The sequence below is a fragment of the Schistocerca americana genome, chromosome 5, assembly GCF_021461395.2.
Source record: "Schistocerca americana isolate TAMUIC-IGC-003095 chromosome 5, iqSchAmer2.1, whole genome shotgun sequence".
In the NCBI taxonomy this organism is placed as follows: domain Eukaryota; kingdom Metazoa; phylum Arthropoda; class Insecta; order Orthoptera; family Acrididae; genus Schistocerca; species Schistocerca americana.
Window position 1 is genome coordinate 463,593,916 of NC_060123.1, and position 18,659 is coordinate 463,612,574.

The window sequence follows — 18,659 nt, forward strand, 5'->3', positions numbered from 1 at the left end:
TTTGTTTTGCATTTTATTTATAATTCTCTCTATTTCAGTTGTAACTTTTTCATACATGTACACTGATTTTCTTTATCTCGTAAGGAGTATTGTAGTTATCAGCATCAGAGTTCACATGTATGCTATCTGAGATAATAAAGCAGGTAAAGCATGTCAAGTAGGTTTGCCATCTGTGTATACCACACCATCTAATCTAGGGAGGAAGGCTCACTGTGTCACATTTGACATTCTATTGTGGTGTGCAGGATACCTTTCATTCTTGCTAAGTTACAGGGTCACATGATTACAGTGATTACACCAAATGCTAATACAGACAGAACACAACTGAGACCATATGCATCTAGGACAGAAGCACAACCAAAGCTACATAATCAAAGACACAGATAATGTGGAAAACAACCTGTACTATGCAACACTCCCTCTGTTGTTTTCTGATATTAAATAAACAATTGATAACAATTTTCAATCAGTTTAAAACTTTTCATTTGAAAGTGACTTTTTGAACTTGCCTGATAGTTAAGGACAGGAAAAAAAATTGATTTTATATCCAATTTCTGTTTTATTTTTTCAGCTATCAGTGTTACTTTTAGGCACCATTTACAGCCACCATGTTTCTCTTTTCAGTTATTTGTTTTTGTACTGTTTAACCACTTTTCAGTGTTATAGTGAAAATGAAACTGTACCTGTCATTTACATTGTATTTATTACAACATACACATCATATTTATTTACGTTACACTGACCTGAGGAGGAAAAAGGGAAAAACATTTATGTTGTACTTGATAATCAAAGAAAATGCGAGTAGTATTGTCATTATTTCTAGGTTACCTTCCAAGGCATTGTGCTGCCAATCTTGCCAGTCTGTCAGGACTTCACTGTAGTTGGAAAATAGCCTCTCATTTGTCTACATTGGGATGGCTGCACCCAAATAATTTTCAGTGCCACAGCTACAAACTACTGATTATTGTCTCCTGTTTCCTGCAGATACTTGACTATGTCAATATTTCATGAATGTGTGGACACATGCTTCTCAGCAAAATAGTGAAGAGATTTATAACCCCTTCAGAGTATCTGCACTGATGAGGCCAATCATTCCAATTACAGATTGCATGATCCTTGGCATGTCTACATTACTATGGATCAAGTTTATTGTCCTTGGGTTAAAACATGAATTCTGAAGATGCAACCTAGTGCACTTCAGTGCCTCATTAACTTCTGCATAAAGTACTTACTTATTTGTCCTTTTAAAATCTTATTTATTTCATCACTAAAAATTTCTTTGCCCATAATACTGCAACATTCTTCAGGCTGTTTTAATTTTGTAATATTTTGAAGTCTCTAAGAAACTAATCATATTAAGTCACATGCATGTTCTTTGATCACCCAATAGCAACCTGACGTAACTCAAAGCCTGCATTAAACAGCTCAAACTGTGCAAGAAGTCAGTCATTTCTTCAAAATATTCTGCCATATAAGCAGCTGTGGAGAGCCATGAGTTCCAGCATGTTTAAGGGGGGACAGTCACGAACAGGCTCAAAAAAATCAAATTTTTTTAAGCCTTAATCTATGCTCCAATTATTTGGCTACAAAATGCCGTTTGTTTCATACAAATCTGATTATTAGATTCGGAATTATTAATTTGTTCTTGAAGCACGGTAACTAGCGCCACGTCCATTTTTGCTGTGTCTTGCGCAGTAGTCAGCATTGACTATAGTACAACAATCATTTATGTTCCACGGATATAAATACTCTTTATTTGCGTTGCAAGAGAGAATTGTTATTCTGATGTTTGCCAGCCTGTTTGCTTTGTCGACTATTGTTTGTCAGTTTCTTCATCCTAGTTGTTTACCTTTTGGTGATACAAATGTAATGATTTTGTGAAACGTTATAACACAATGGGTGGAATAAGGAAGTTTGGATATAAGCCTAAGTTTGATGGAAATAAAAATGTAAAAATAAACTGCGAAACTGCTAGTTTTGAACAGAGGGCAGAAAATAATTTTGAAAGTGAAGTCAGTGCGAGTGTCAGTGCTTCAAGTAAGAAGCTTCTAGGTGCTGCCGGTTTTCCAAGTGCCTCTCAAATGCATGACAATGCAATATGTGGTGTGAACAGTGTTTCCGTTGTTACTGACACAAACATTCTGATCTCCATGAGTTTATTACGTGAACTTATCGAAAAACACACAAATTGTAAAAACTGTGGTGGAAACGTTACTTTGCACAAAGATGTGGTGAAAACCAAGGGAATTGTTTGTAATTTAGTTTTGACATGTTTGGAATGTAGCTGTACTGCCAATACAATGTCATCCCATCTAACAAGAAGCAGATTGTATGAAAACAATATAAGATTAGTGTATGCACTTAGATCTATTGGAAAAGGGCGAAGCGCAGGTGCTGTTCTTTGTGCAGTGATGAACATTCCTCCACCTCCAAGAAAGTTTGATGTTTACAACAAGACTATTGGTGCAGTTGTAGCTGAGGTAAGTGAATCTACAATGTTGAAAGCAACCAAAGAAGCAGTTCAGTTGAATGATACGATATCTGACCCAAGGCAAATTTCTGCTGGTTTTGATGGCAGTTGGCAGAAACGTGGGTATACATCCCCAAATGGCATTGTGTCAGCAACTTCTTTTGATACTGGGAAGGTTCTGGATATTGAAATTATTACTAAGTTCTGTGACATATGTAGCAAAAATCCCACTATACAACATGTGTGCAAAAAGGACTATGATGGTTCTAGTGGAGGCATGGAAGTGGCTGGTGTTGCTAACATTTTCAAAAGGTCTGTGCAGTCAAGAGGTATCCTCTATACAGACTATCTTGGGGACGGGGACAGTAAGGCTTATCAGTAAGTGGTAGAAGATAAACCTTATGGGCCTAGAGTCAAAATTAATAAACTGGAATGTATAGGACATGTACAGAAAAGACTGGGATCATGACTTCTAAAGATATGTAAGGAAAAAAAGTTAGGTGGTAAAGGGGGCCTGACAAAGGCTGAAATAGACAGGATCCAGACTTATTATGGTATGGCCATTAGAAATAACTGCAACAATGTAGAAGCAATGAGGAGAGCCATCTGGGCTATATTCTTTCATAAAATTTCAACAGATTAGGAACCACAACATAACATTTGCCCACGGGGACCTGACAGCTGGTGCAAATTCAACAACCCAGCTACATCTTCCAGCTATAAGCACAAACATTCAATTCCATAAAAAATCCTTTTAGCTTTGAAACCCATTTTCAGAGACCTTAGCCAACAAGAGCTCTTGAAAAAGTGTCTCCATGGAAAAACTTTCATTTGGGTTTTGTCATTTGGACAAGGCTACCAAAAACTGTTTTCATAAGAAAAGAAACACTAAAATTTGGTGTCCTTGATGCAGTGATGTGCTTCAATGCTGGTGTGTCAAAGAAGACTGATGTATTAAGACTCTTGGGAACAAAGGATGGTATCAATACTGAAAGGGGACTGAAAGAGATTGACATGGACCGTATCTGTTATGCTGATATTTCTGCAGGCAATGCTACCAAGGAGGCCAGGTTAGCCAGAAGATCAAAGAAAAGAAGAGAAAGATAAGAAGCTGAGCCACAGTATAGCCCTGGAATGTTTTAAAAGTTTGTCTGTATGACATTGTACATTACTTGCTTGCATGTAAAACTTTAATACCATTTTTCTCAAAACTACATTTTTTGACCTTCTGGTAGACTTTTCTCAAAAACTATGACTGCTACAGACATCAGACTTACAGTATCTCTTGTTAATACAACGATGATTAATTAGATAAAAAAGAATAGACCCGTGGTGATAAAAAGAACAGATTTACAAGCTCCAAGGTGTTTAGAAAAGTTTTAATTTTTTGTCTTATAGAACAAAAAAATTATTACTCATGAAATATATAAAATACATTACCCATTTTTATGTGATTTGAGAATGATGTTTCAGCTGTACACTGTGAAAGTTTCAGATCTTTATCTCCATTAGTTACTTCAGAAAGTGTACCTGACGTTTGCTCGTTTTAGCATTGATTCCTTATGGGAGTTCCCTCGCGACTGTGTCCCCTTAAACTGGTCAGGGGAAACCATTGCATCTCTATTTTGTTTTTCCTTCAGATACTGCAGATAGCTCTTTCTGGTATTCAAGAAAGCAGTCTTAAATTGCCTATTATAGTGTTCAACTAAGTTACTTCATTAAATATTTTCAGTGAGAGTCAGTTTAAATGCCCAGCACTGAACATGGTTTGAAAGATCACATATAAGTGTTTTCACTACTGCTTCCATATTAGTGCACTGTATATTGTATTTCCTCTCAGCAATGCTCATCAGCATGTGTAAACTCTACAAGGCATGCCAATACTACCTGCACAACATACCTCCTCCCACTCTTTTTGATCATCTTCTCCTCCTCTCTCTCTATGCATGTCTTCATCCTCTTCTCTCTTTCCATCCCTTCTTTGTCCCTCTCTCTGTTCAGCTCTTCTGCCCCCCCCCCCCCCGCCCCTCCCTCGCACACTCCAGCTCCCACCCCCTGCTCTCATTCTACCATCTTAGCCTTCTTCACACTCACTGTCTCCATCTCCTCCTCCTCTTCTTTTCTCTGTCATCCATCCTCCTCCTCCTCTCTCACTACCCTTCCTCCTCCCCCCCCCCACCCTCCCCAGCCATGTCCATCTGCATGTGTAGTCCCTGCAAGATTCATACATAGTATAAAAATGGATGTGTGTGTGTGTGTGTGTGTGTGTGTGTGTGTGTGTCATGCGCACCTCCTAATTGAGTGGACTGATTCAGCTAGACTTGGTACATATATCCCTTAATGTCAGGCTACAATCACTGTTGGTGATAAAAAACATCTGCCTATCATAGTTCAGGAGCTCTGATACACTGTGTGAATAAAAGTAGCCAGACACCTGGCTGAAAATGACTTACAAGTTCGTGGCGCTCTCCATCGGTAATGCGGGAATTCAATTTGCTGTTGGCCCACCCTTAACCTTGATGACAGCTTCCACTCTTGCAGGCATACGTTCAGTCTAGTGCTGGAAGGTTTGTTGGGGAATGGCAGCCCATTCTTCACAGAGCGCAACACTGAGGAGAGGTATCAATGTCGGTCAGTGAGGCCTGGCATGAAGTTGGTGTTCCAAAACATCCCAAAGGTGTTATAAAGGATTCAGGGATGTTATTGTTGTGTAACTACTCCACCACAGGCCATTATGAACAGGTGCTCGATCATGTTGAAAAATGCAGTCACCATCTCCTGAATTGCTCTTCAACAGTGGGAAGCAAGGAGGTGCTTAAAACATCAATGTAGGCCTATGCTGTGATACTGCCACACAAAATAACAAGTGGTGTAAGCCCTCTCCGTGAAAAACATGACCACACTGTAACAACATGACCTCCAAATTTTATTGGTGGCGCTACATATGCTGGCAAATGACGTTCGCCAGGCATTCACCATACCCACAGCCTGCCATCGTATTGCCACATTGTGTACCGTGATTCGTCACTCCACTCAATGTTTTTCCACTGTTCAATCGTCCAATGTTTACACTCCTTACACCAAGCGAGGCATCATTTGGCATTTACCGGTGTGATGTGTGGCTTATGAGCAGCCACTCAACCATGAAATCCATGTTTTCTCACCTCCCGCCTAACTGTCATAGTACTTGCAGTGGATCCTGATGCAGTTTGGAATTCCTGTGTGATGGTCTGGATAGATGTCTGCCTATTACACATTACGACCCTCTTTAACTGTCAGCGGTCTCTGTCAGTCAACAGCTAAAGTCAGCCTGTGCGCTTTTGTGCTGTACGTGTCCCTTCACATTTCCACTTCACTATCACATCAGAAACAGTGGACCTAAGGATGTTTAGGAGTGTGGAAATCTCTCATATGATAGTGACACCCAATCACCTGACCACGTTCAAAGTCCATGAGTTCCACAGAGTGCCCCATTCGACTCTCTCACGATGTCTAATGACTACTGAGGTCACCGATATGGGTACCTGGCAGTAGGTGCCAGCACAATGCACCTAATATGAAAAACATGTTTTTTTGGCGTGTCTGGATACTTTTGATCACATAGTCTATAATAAACAATAAAATGAGTGAAAAACTGCTGCTTTATGTGTGACATGCTACTAACGTTTTTTGCTATAAATTTCACATAGAGTATCCACATATGATGCTAAATGCACATAAAAACTGTATCATGGTACCACACATAGCTCAGGAGATATGATGCTTTGTGCTTGATAGTTAAATTTGTTACTTCTTTGCTACTAAGTATTCACAACATATTTTGCAGACAGTATCCACATATGCTGCTGAATGTACATAAAAAAGTATGTCATTGAATAACACTTAAATCAGGAGACGCGACATTATAGACACCGAAATGCGTGAAAAACTGCCTCATCATGGACGATGTTTAAATTTATTACTTCTTTGTTCCTAACTCTATTTGCAACATATTTTGCAGGCAGTACTCATACACTGAAGAGCCAAAGTAACTGGTACACCTGCCTAAAATCGTGTAGGTCCCCCGCGAGAATACAGAAGTGCCACAACACGACATGAGATGCACTCGACTAATGTCTGAAGTAGTGCTGGAGGGAATTGACACCATGAATCTGGCAGGTCTGTCCATAAATCTGTAAGAGTATGAAGGGGTGGCAGCACATTGAACACCACATTGCAAGGCATCTCAGATATGCCCAATAATGTTCACCTCTGGGGAGTTTGGTGGCCAGCAGAAGTGTTTAAACTTAGAAGAGTGTTCTGGAGCCACTCTGTAGCAATTCTGGACATGTGGGATGTCTCATTGTCCTGCTGGAATTGCGTAAGTCCATCAGAATGCATACTGAACAAGAGTGGATGCAGGTGACCACACAGGATGCTTACGTATGTGTCACCTGTCATAGTTATATCTAGATGTATCAGGGGTCCCAAATCACTCCAGCTGTGCATGCCCCACACCATTACAGAGCCTCCATAAGCTTGAACAGTCTCCTGGTGACACGCGTGATTCATGGATTCATGAGGTTGTCTACATACCTGTGCACATCCATCCACTCGATAGAATTTGAAACGAGACTCGTCCGACCAGGCAACATGTTTCCAGTCACCAAAAATCCAGTGTCAGTGTTGACAGGCCCAGGCAAGGTGTAAAGCTTTGTGTTGTACATTCATCAAGGGTACATGAGTGGGCCTTTGGCTCCAAAAGCCCGTGTCGATGATGTTTCGTTGAATGGTTTACATGCTGACACTTGTTGATGGTGCAGCAATTTATGTAAAGGCTACACTTCAGTCACATTAAACGATTCTCTTCAGCCATCGTTGGTTCTTTTCTTTCAGGATCTTTCTCCAGCTGCAGCAATGTTGGAGATTTGATGTTTTGTTGGATTCCTGATATTCACGTTGCACTTGTGTAATGGTTATACAGGAAAATCCCCACTTCATCGCTACCTCGGAGATGCTGTGTCCTGTCGCCCATGTGCTAACTGTAACACCACATTCAAACTCACATAAATGTTGACAACCTGTCATTGTAGCAGCAGTAACCAATCTAACAACTACGCCAGACACTTGTTGTCTTATGTAGGTGTTGCCGACTGCAACGCCATAATCTGCCTGCTTACATATATCTGTATCTGACTACATTTGCCTATACCAGTTTCTTTGGTGCTTCAGTGTATATGCAGCTGACTGTACCTATACAAATATATCATTCTCCAGTACATAGATCAAGAGATACAATGTCATAAACATTGAAATGCATGAAAAAATACTGTATCGTGTATGAAGTTTTAATACATTTTTTCTTTACTGATAATACACTCCTATAGTAGAGTCAACTTAAGGAAATCGCTGACACCTACAAGCCTTTCAACAGCTTTCAACTGCAAAGCACAAATGGCTGTAGGGGAAAACAATAGCCATTCATAGAGCTATGAAGAGGCATTGCCGTAGAGGCCTTTACAAAATCACATTGTAGACACGTGAAGCAGCTACATCCAGCATACAAAAATATTAGGTTTCTTAATTTGAATACTGTACTTACAAGTTTGTGTATTATACATAATTCTTTATATGCCTGTTTCATAATTTGAAAGGTGCTCCCACAAATACATGGAAATGAAATTATTTCAACATTACTCTATAAAAACAATTCTTTTTATTTACTAATAGAAAACTGGCAAAAAGAATAGCCAAGAAATGCCAGTTTTTTCTGGCTAGTAGATTGTTAAAGCAGGCCGATAATGTAAGGGGTAATCAAATGAAAATAGACAGATGGAAAAAGTAAGTAAACTGTTTATTATTTCACAAGTAATCATCACACCTATTAATATATTTATCCCAACGTGAGACGAGATGGTCAATGTCTTCATGTAAAAATATGTGCGGTTGCCTACATAACCATGATTGCAGCCAGGTGTGCACCTCTTCATCCTAAGCAAATCAGTGGCCACTTCCAAAAATATGTAAATTGCATGGGGAGAGATCATGACTGCACAACATAACTTCTGCAGCATAATCAAACCAGTCTTAGCATCAGTGGGCCTGCCCACATGCTGCAAAGGTTGTTTTGAGTTTGGAGATAACCTACATGTGATTGACATCATGTCATAGCCGTGCTAAATGGGAAAATTATTTCTGCAGTGGAACGTGATTTGTTCCTGCACCCATTCTTTGTTGTCAGAGCAGCAGCAACTTGCAACAGATTTATGAATCATGACTTTTATTCTTTATTTGTGCTACAGGAGCACAGGATTACATATGAAACTTCGTATGTTGATACAAACGGAATGCAACTGAGACAATGTGTGTCTAGACCAGGAGCATTACCAAAAATATATAATCAAAGATAACACATATACACATAAAAGGACAATCAAAGATAATCAGCACAATGGGCTACGCTACACAATAAAGAGAAATTAATAATGGGAGTGAGCTGCCAAAACATCGTGCCAGCTGTCAGTGTAGTATTATTTCTTGAAGTTTGTGTAACTGTTAAGGGTAATATGCCCACCAGATAGGGGCATCTAAGACAAACTGTCATCTTGTTTCTGTACAAGAGGAATGGATATGACACTGGTATTCAGCTCCTCCCATATTCTGTCATCAATATTATATAATACATTTTACTTGAAGTCACTTCGAACACTAAGCCAATAGTATTATGGCAAAGCACATACATTTTGAGTAGAAAAGGCGCCATTATAAAATGTGGATGAAAGCCTTTTCAGTTAGGGGGCTCAGCAGTAAAACAGAGCCTCTGAGCCAACAGTCAGACCATTATCTAGTTCCTTTTTTCGTCCACTGCAGCTTTCATGTGCTAACTAAAACAACCGTATTTACTCGAATCTAAGCCGCACTTTTTTTCCAGTTTTTGTTATCCAAAAAACTGCCTGCGGCTTAGAATCGAGTGCAAAGTAAGCGGAAGTTGTGAAATATGTTGGTAGGTGCCGCCACAACTAATTCTGCCGTCGAATATATGTAGCGCTACACAGGCATGCTTTACAGGCACAAAGATAAATACTGGCGCCAAAACCTCTGCGTCAGTTAAAAAAAAAAAAAAAAAAAAAAAAAAAACCTTTTTTCTCTGCCCCGAATTTCGACCACTGCATTTTCATACATTATCCAACGAAGTAAATACAAATTCCGTATTGTTCATCTTCGAATGTAGCAGCTTTTCAATGTACTACGAAAATCCGACTGGCAAGACCGTTTGCGATGTTTGTCAGTATGGCCAATTCTACGTTCTGATTTTTTTTCTACCTGTGAGAAGAGATGGTTGCTAATGGGAACTTTTGTGAATTCTGAATCACATGCAGTATTCTCTTCACCATAAGAATAATACAAATATAAACATTTTGCCATGTATTCTTTCGTGTTTACTGCTATCTCATTTAAATCCTGTCCGCCTAATAAACTACGAAACTAGAGTGAGACAACACAAACGCGGAAGTATACACATATGTCATGTTCATATTCGTATTATTCTTATGCCTGATAGTGATACAGTCAGAAATTAAGCACGGCAATTGACTAGATTTTTAAATCTAAGATGACCCTAATTTCTGTGCAGAAAATAATGTACTAAAGAGGCGTCTGCAAAGATTTTCAAACGGAGAAAAATTTTCGCTAAACTCTCGTTCAGGACATCTTCTATCATACGCAGTTTATTATTTGGTTCTTGTTGATCATTATCAAAGAAAGCACCAGTGTAAATAACAACAAATAGCAGTATCTTGCCATTGTTTCGCTACTGAGACAATTACTCTCTCTTTTTTTTTAATTGTAAGTGGCGGTAGCACGCACAAAAGCAAACCATGCCGCGAGCGGCGACAGGTCGTGAACATTCATTTTCGGAATGCGACAAACAATGCATGACACAGTACAGTAATGCATTTTCAGCTTAGAGTGCCGAAAACACCTATAACAAAGAGAACGGCAATTATCAGATCAAAGAAAAATAAGCAATCAATTCAAACCAGACGAAGCACATGAAAAACGAAGGGTACCCCATAAACAAGGACGGAGCGCCTGACGCATAGCAATGGCTACCTGGTAAAGCTTAACTGCTAAGCTTACGGCTCGAACCAAACTACTGTAGCTGTATCGTCATTCATTCGACCAGAATTCTGTTTCATATTACAATGGACCAACTTTGTTTCGATTTGGAGGTGCGGCCTAAAACTTTTCTCTCCCCTTGAATTTCGAGTCTCAAATTTTAGCTGCGGCTTAGATTCGGGAAATTATTTTTTCCTTTATTTCGAGTCTCATTTTTCAGGTGCGGCTTAGATTCGAGTGCGGCTTAGATTCGAGTAAATACGGTATTATGTTGTATATGAGGAAAGGCAAAAAGAGTGATGATTCTTATGAGGTTTATCTTCTTTTCAGCTGATGAAAGTAAGCCAAGATACAGTGGACACGTATTTGGAGGACATTATATTGGAATCAATGGATTGGATGCCAAAATCACAAGCTCGAGAATACATCAAGGAAGTTGCCAAGAAAATTGATCGAGCAGCTGAAGAAGCACATGTTAGGTATCTACATTGGCCTCTTATTCCAGATTCATTTAAAATTATAAGCAGTTATGTGTAGATAGCACATTTTTGTGTTTTACATTGCTTTTTTCTGTATTTATAATATTTTGATCAATACTTCAGGTGGAAGTAAACATGCGTAAAGTGTCCAGGAACTTACATTTTTGAGCTTGCAAAAATTTCATTACTTTGATTACCAAAGCAACATAATTTTTCATCCTGATAGACAAGACCAAGTCAAGATTACAGTTTAAAATAACATCTGAAATAAGACAAAATGTGACACATATAGAAATTACAGTAATGAATACTGTAATCAATATTTCTAATTTCAGTAACAGCAGGTGCTATCAAAGTTTCTGGCAGCACCTCAAACTTAAGATAATCCATCATATTGTTTTCATTCACCAAAAAAATTTTCATTAGAGCACTACATTGATAACTGGCACTGGTGTACCTTAGGTATGTGGCACCCCTGGCAAGAATTTAAAATGACGCCCTCTAAAGATCTCCCCAGGAAGCAAAGAATGCACCCCCTTATCAATACACAAAAATTGATATTTTCCCTTGTCCCAAGAAAATGTGAAGGCATTTCTTGGAAAATATATATATGCAGTATTGTTAATTTACAGAAATTTAATATAGAATGAAACTAATTTACAGCCCAGAATCAAAGGCGTTATGAAGGACTAAGAAGCAGAAACACACATTTAAATACAAAAACTCATTATATTTTACAAAGTCTATTTCAAAATACATTGAGTTGCTAGGAATACCTATATCAAATTTAACTTAACACTGTTACTACGTTCAGTTAATTTACTTAAATGCTACTTTCCTGGCTTTGATTTTTGCAAAATTATCAATTAATTCTTCTAAGTTAAGTTTCGCTACCTCTTCATGTTCAGTCGATAAAATGGCTAAATTTTACAAACGTGCCTGTCGCATGGATGAGCTTAAATAATTCGTGATGAGCTTTATTTTACTGAAGCTTTGCTCACAAGAGGCCACCATAACAGGAAGTGTTAAGTAAATTCTAAGAGCTATTTGGATATTCAGATATATATCTAAAGCTCTTGAATCTTTTTAAGAATGTCAAGTGGTGTTGCTTTTTCAACATCGTTAATCAGTTCTTTAGCTTGCATTCGAAAAATTTCCAATTCTTGTGACAGCTCAACTACATCTACATCATGTGAAATTTAGTCCCAAAATCTGCAGCTTGTTTAAGAAGAACATCAATTGGCTCTTTTTTTAAAGCTTCTCCCATTAGAAAATAAAATTCTGAATATATTGAAGCCATTGCCTCATACCTCTTAGTAAGCTATGTTATGATTTGATTATAAGCCAAATTTATTTCCCTCTGAAACACCTGTTTTGAGTTGAGATAGTAATCATGCATTTATTTGTTTGAATCTGAAAGACGTTGGCTTATGATCTTCCGTCTTTTTTCAGCAAAATTATCATCGATATTGATTTCTTGTGCTTGCTTTGTTGCATAGTCGATTGCTGTACCAATACCTTCATCTCGGATTTCCTGAATCATATTTGACCATCCTTTTATTATTTTGCTAGCCTTGTTGACTGCAACAGTCTCTTTCTGAAGTGACTTGCTGATTTTATCAATCGAGACTAGAATCCTTTCCCACAGATGCAAAAGACATAGGAATTTGAAGTCGATTTGCTTTATGAGTCCCTGAGCCCCCACTGATGTTTCCAGGTTCCATTTGTCTTGGTTCATATCAACCATTTCCTCCAGACTTGCAGACAGTTCATTCAGTGTTCTGTTTAAAGTGGTGACTGCTCTTCATTTGGTTGATCACCTAGTGTCACAATGACCCTTCAACATAATGTCGAAGTTACTTAACACAGCTTGCCACCTTCCTGTAGAGCCACTGAAGAAAGTAAATATCTTTTGAACTGTTTCAAAAAAAGTAATCATTAGAGGTGATACAGTGGCAGCACGCGATCCGATAAGGTTTAAAATATGTGCAGCACATGGTACAAACCGAGGACTATCATTTTGTTTGATGATCTGAGCTTGCACACTGATATATTTTTCAGCCTTATTGCTGCCATTATCATAACCCATGCCATTATCATATCAAGCAAAGAAGGGAAAGCAGAAAGGTGGAAGGAGTATATAGAGGGTCTATACAAGAGCGATGCACTTGAGGACAATATTATGGAAATGGAAGAGGATGTAGATGAAGATGAAATGGGAGATACGATACTGTGTGAAGAGTTCGACAGAGCACTGAAGGACCTGAGTCGAAACAAGGCCCCCGGAGTAGACAAAATTCCATTGGAACTACTGACGGCCTTGGGAGAGCCAGTCCTGACAAAACTCTACCATCTGGTGAGCAAGATGTATGAAACAGGCGAAATACCCTCAGACTTCAAGAAGAATATAATAATTCCAATCCCAAAGAAAGCAGGTGTTCACAGATGTGAAAATTACCGAACCATCAGTTTAATAAGCCACAGCTGCAAAGTACTAACACGAATTCTTTACAGACGAATGGAAAAACTAGTAGAAGCCGACCTCGGGGAAGATCAGTTTGGATTCCGTAGAAATACTGGAACACGTGAGGCAATACTGACCTTACGACTTATCTTAGAAGAAAGATTAAGGAAAGGCAAACCTACGTATCTAGCATTTGTAGACTTAGAGAAGGCTTTTGACAATGTTGACTGGAATACTCTCTTTCAAATTCTAAAGGTGGCAGGGGTAAAATACAGGGAGCGAAAGGCTATTTACAACTTGTACAGAAACCAGATGGCAGTTATAAGAGTTGAGGGACATGAAAGGGAATCAGTGGTTGGGAAGGGAGTAAGACAGGGTTGTAGCCTCTCCCCGATGTTATTCAATCTCTATGTTGAGCAAGCAGTAAAGGAAACAAAAGAAAAATTTGGAGTAGGTATTAAAATCCATGGAGAAGAAATAAAAACCTAAAGTTCGCCGATGACATTCTAATTCTGTCAGAGACAGCAATGGACTTGGAAGAGCAGTTGAACGGAATGGACAGTGTCTTGAAGGGAGGATATAAGATGAACATCAACAAAAGCAAAACGAGGATAATGGAATGTAGTCGAGTTAAGTCGGGTGATGCTGAGGGTATTAGATTAGGAAATGAGACACTTAAAGTAGTAAAGGAGTTTTGCTATTTGGGGAGCAAAATAACTGATGATGGACGAAGTAGAGAGGATATAAAATGTAGACTGGCAATGGCAAGGAAAGCGTTTCTGAGGAAGAGAAATTTGTTAACATCGAGTATAGATTTAAGTGTCAGGAAGTTATTTCTGAAAGTATTTGTATGGAGTGTAGCCATGTATGGAAGTGAAACATGCACGATAAATAGTTTGGACAAGAAGAGAATAGAAGCTTTTGAAATGTGGTGCTACAGAAGAATGCTGAAGATTAGATGGGTAGATCACATAACTAATGATGAAGTATTGAATAGGATTGGGGAGAAGAGAAGTTGTGGCACAACTTGACCAGAAGAAGGGATCGGTTGGTAGGACATGTTCTGAGGCATCAAGGGATCACCAATTTAGTATTGGAGAGCAGCGTGGAGGGTAAAAATCATAGGGGGAGACCAAGAGATGAATACACTAAGCAGATTCAGAAGGGTGTAAGTTGCAGTAGGTACTGGGAGATGAAGAAGCTTGCACAGGATAGAGTAGCATGGAGAGCTGCATCAAACCAGTCTCAGGACTGAAGACCACAACAATCATAACCCTGACCTCTGCAATTATCAATACTTAGCCCATCTTCTTTAAGTTTTTTAAGAATGTCAACTAAAATGCCTTCACCTGTTTTTTCATTAGTGTTGATAAAGTCAATGAAACTTTCTTTAACTTCACACTTCCCATCTGACAAGTCAACAAATCTAATAGCTTAGCTCATTTGCTCAATGTGAGCACTGTCTGGTGTGCAGTCAAAGATGATCGAAAAGTATTTTCCATTTTTTATTTGATTCAAGATTTTCTGCCTCACATTGCTTCCAATTAAAGTTATGAGCTCATTTTGGACTTTAGGGGAAAAGTAACTGAGTGCCTTTTTATTTGATTTTTACGTATGCCATATGTTCTGCTAATTTAGGATGATAGTGACTTATTAGTTCTAATGTGATTTTAAAAAATCTACTACTTGACTCACCAATGATTTCTTTCTTTGCTGTTCCTCGAAGTGGTAGATTTTATTCTTAGCACAAAATATAATTACATCTATGTCTACTTTCAGTATGTTCCTCCACTTCTCTACCTCCTTCTGAATACTTTCTTGAATTTCATCATCTACAGTTTTCTTTTGTTTTAGTCGGTTTTGCAAATCTTTCCACTGCATGCAACACAACCTGTGGCTGGACGAGTTTTCGTGATTGTAAATGAGAGTCATTGAAGCCTTTATTAAAATCTGAAAATGAAGATAACTTTCCACGATGATCCTTCCCAAACAGGAGACAGGGAAAACAAAATAGAGAATCTTCCGACTGGCTATAAAGTAACCATTGTCTTCACACACATTCGCCATTTTTGAGCTTTTTGTAAAACCACTTGCCATCGAAATGTCTATCTCCATCTGACATGGGAAACTTGATGGTTGCTACATCAACTATTTGAGGGCCACGTTCAACCAGCACAATTTGAATACTATCAGTAATCAATGGATAGCTTGGGCATTTTTTTGGATCATTAAAAACTTTTTCACCTATTTCTGGTGAACAGTCTTCTTGTAGTGGAGGTAAATCATGACAACCAACTGCTGATCCTTCCTCATCTAAAGAACTACATGTGGAAGATTCCTACTCCTCATAGTTGTTTTCTGAAACTGGTGGTGCTATATGATGGGAAGTTGATGGTTGTGGTTGGTTGTCATCATTTGTATGTGGGTGTGTTTCTGTATCATCAGATTCAAAATTGGCATTACTCTCGTCTTGATCTGTTGCAGTGTTGCCGCTGTCCACCTTCTTGTTGGGTTTTAGCCAATTTTTCAAGTCTCCTGGAAGGAGAACTGCAGTTCTTTTCTTTTCTTAGTTTTTTAAATGCACTTACTGATAGTTTTTTAGGTCCCATCTATTTGTTGTATGAAAGGAAATGTTTTAACCGGGAATGAAATATAAATGAAAATAAAATGAACCTATACACATAATAATAACAATAACATATGAATCATTTATAATGGGCCACACACAAAGGAACCCTCTGGGCTCAAGTACCACCAATTGGCTCAAGTACTCTCCCCAGGTCAGGCCGAATCTGGATGAGGTAATCAGACTTGTCATGTCGAAACTTGCCTTGATTTCTGCCACTTGTAGTTGATGTCACTTAAACCCACATGCCAAATTTCATCTGCTGAGAGACAGTGGAAGTTACCTAAAAGAAATCACGAAAGCATTTATTTAGTGTGTTGGCATTTACAAGGAAAGGCTGGTCCACACGTTACTATTTGTCTGCACAGATATCTGTGCAAATGTGTGTGCATGCAAAAGATCACCGGAAATCAGATATTAGATTTTAGAGTGTACCCAGGAGCCGATATAGACTCAGATCACAATTCAGTAATGTTGAAGAATAGGCTTAAGTTTAAGACAACCATCTGAAAGAACCAGTCGTGAATTAAATGGGATACCAAAGCTCTGAGGAATGATGAGACAGGTTTGAAGATCGCGAAGGCTGTGGACACTGCGGTCGTGAATACCAGAGTAGGAAGTTCAAGTGAAGAAGAGTGGACATTTCTAAAAACAGCAATCACAGATGTTGGGATGATAAACACAGGAACAAGGAAGGTAAATACGAAGAAGCCGTTGGTAACAGGAAATACTTCATTTGATTGATGAAAGAAGGAAGTATAAAAATGTTCAGGGAAATCCAGGAATACAGAAATACAAGTCACTTACAAATGAAATAAATAGGAAATGCAAGGCAGCTAAGGCAAAATGGTTGCAGGAAAAATGTGAAGAAATTGAAAATGAAATGATCGTCGGTAAGACTGATTCAGCATATAGAAAAGTGAAAACAACATTCGGGGAAATTAACCCGGCAGTAAACTCAAGCTGGTCTGTCAGACCACGGAGAAATCTTCCCATTAATACAATGTCTGAAAATTGGTTAAAAGAAGCTATCTTGTCAGCACATATGAAAGATGACAATAAGAGTCGTCTGATGGTAATTAAAAATCGATGTAATCTGTAAGGGTCTGAAGGAACAGCTACGTGTTTGACGTTTGTGCATCCCATTTCCAGGCATGTGCACTGCTGGGTTAAAAGCAACGGTGGTAACATTAAGAGTGCAGTGGGAATTCCACTGCTGAGTGCAAAGGAGAGGGCAGATAGATGGGAAGAATACATTGAAGGACTCTATTAGGGGGAAGACGTGTCAGATGGAGTGCTAGAAGAAGAGACGAGTGTTGACATGGAAGACATGGGGGATCCAGTATTAGAGGCAGAATTTAAGAGGTCTTTGGAGGACTTGAAATCAAAAAAGGCTGAGGGGATAGGTAACATTCCATCGAAATTTCTGAAGTCATTCGAAGAAGTAGCAACCAAACGACTGTTCAACTAGGTGAGTAGAATCTATGAGACTGGTGACATACCATCACACTTTCGGACAAATATCATGCGCACAATTCCGAAGATAGCAAAGATAGAAAAGGCAGATAGCTGTAAGAACTACCGGACGATCAGATTAACATCTCATGCATCGAAGATACTGATGAGAATAATATATATAAGAATGGAAAAGAAAGTTGAGGATCTGTTTAGAGTTAGCCTACTTGTTTCAAAAAAATTTTCCATAGAGAGATACAATGTGTATCGAGAAATATGTCGCAACCAGATATGACTGAAACTGACGTGCTCAGAGCTTATTTTACGAATGCAAATTGACTAGTACGGTATCGCCAGTTTTAGTGAACCTTGAATGCGCAATGCATGTAGATCTGATATTAAAAAGGGAATGAGCGTTAGAGTTAGAAGGACACTTTCAATCAAAGGTGAAAAATACAAAGGCGACTTTGCATTCAAAGTCTGCTATTGACACTTTTTTTACACAATAATGTCCAATATTAATCTGAATGGTTCATTGTTACCTGTGCGAATGGACCAGAAACTTTGGTTCACACCTGATAATACCAGCTTTACATACAGGAAAAACTGTGAAGGGGTCATCAATGTCTGGAGGGGGAGGGGGGGGGGGGGGGGGGGGAGGGAAAACTTTAAGGGAGAGAGAAATAAACATCTAGCATTTTTCACACGTCAGGCTTTATTTCCGTTTTAAAGAAAGTTATTGTTGCCATTCTGCTTTCTGTATTCCATTTGAACGCTTTGAGAAATGCACAAAAATTCTGCTCGATTTCTTTAACCCGGAGAGTCTCAGTGGAATGCACGAAGGGACACTTCGTGCCTCATGTGGCAAAACAGCAGATAGTAGTACAGTGGAAAAAATTCAGAGACACTATCAATATCTCACTTCTACTTGGCACATACATCAAAGTTGCTTCTTTTACACTGCTTGTTTTTATCGAAAACATTCATCTGAGATAATAATGAAATTAGTGTCATTTTGATATTTATCGAATGTGATGACATTTAGGATAAAACAACTGATTTCATCTT

The 18,659-nt window shown here is 38.7% G+C and overlaps 1 protein-coding gene across 1 annotated transcript in view; it reads left to right on the top strand.

The window, feature by feature from the left end:
- LOC124616435 (cilia- and flagella-associated protein 91-like) overlaps positions 1 to 18,659 on the top strand; it is a 295,797-nt gene that overhangs the window by 247,600 nt on the left and 29,538 nt on the right. The window contains exon 13 of the mRNA XM_047144742.1: positions 10,898 to 11,046. Coding sequence (XP_047000698.1) covers positions 10,898 to 11,046 — 149 coding nt within the window. The remainder of the gene's footprint in view (positions 1 to 10,897; positions 11,047 to 18,659) is intronic.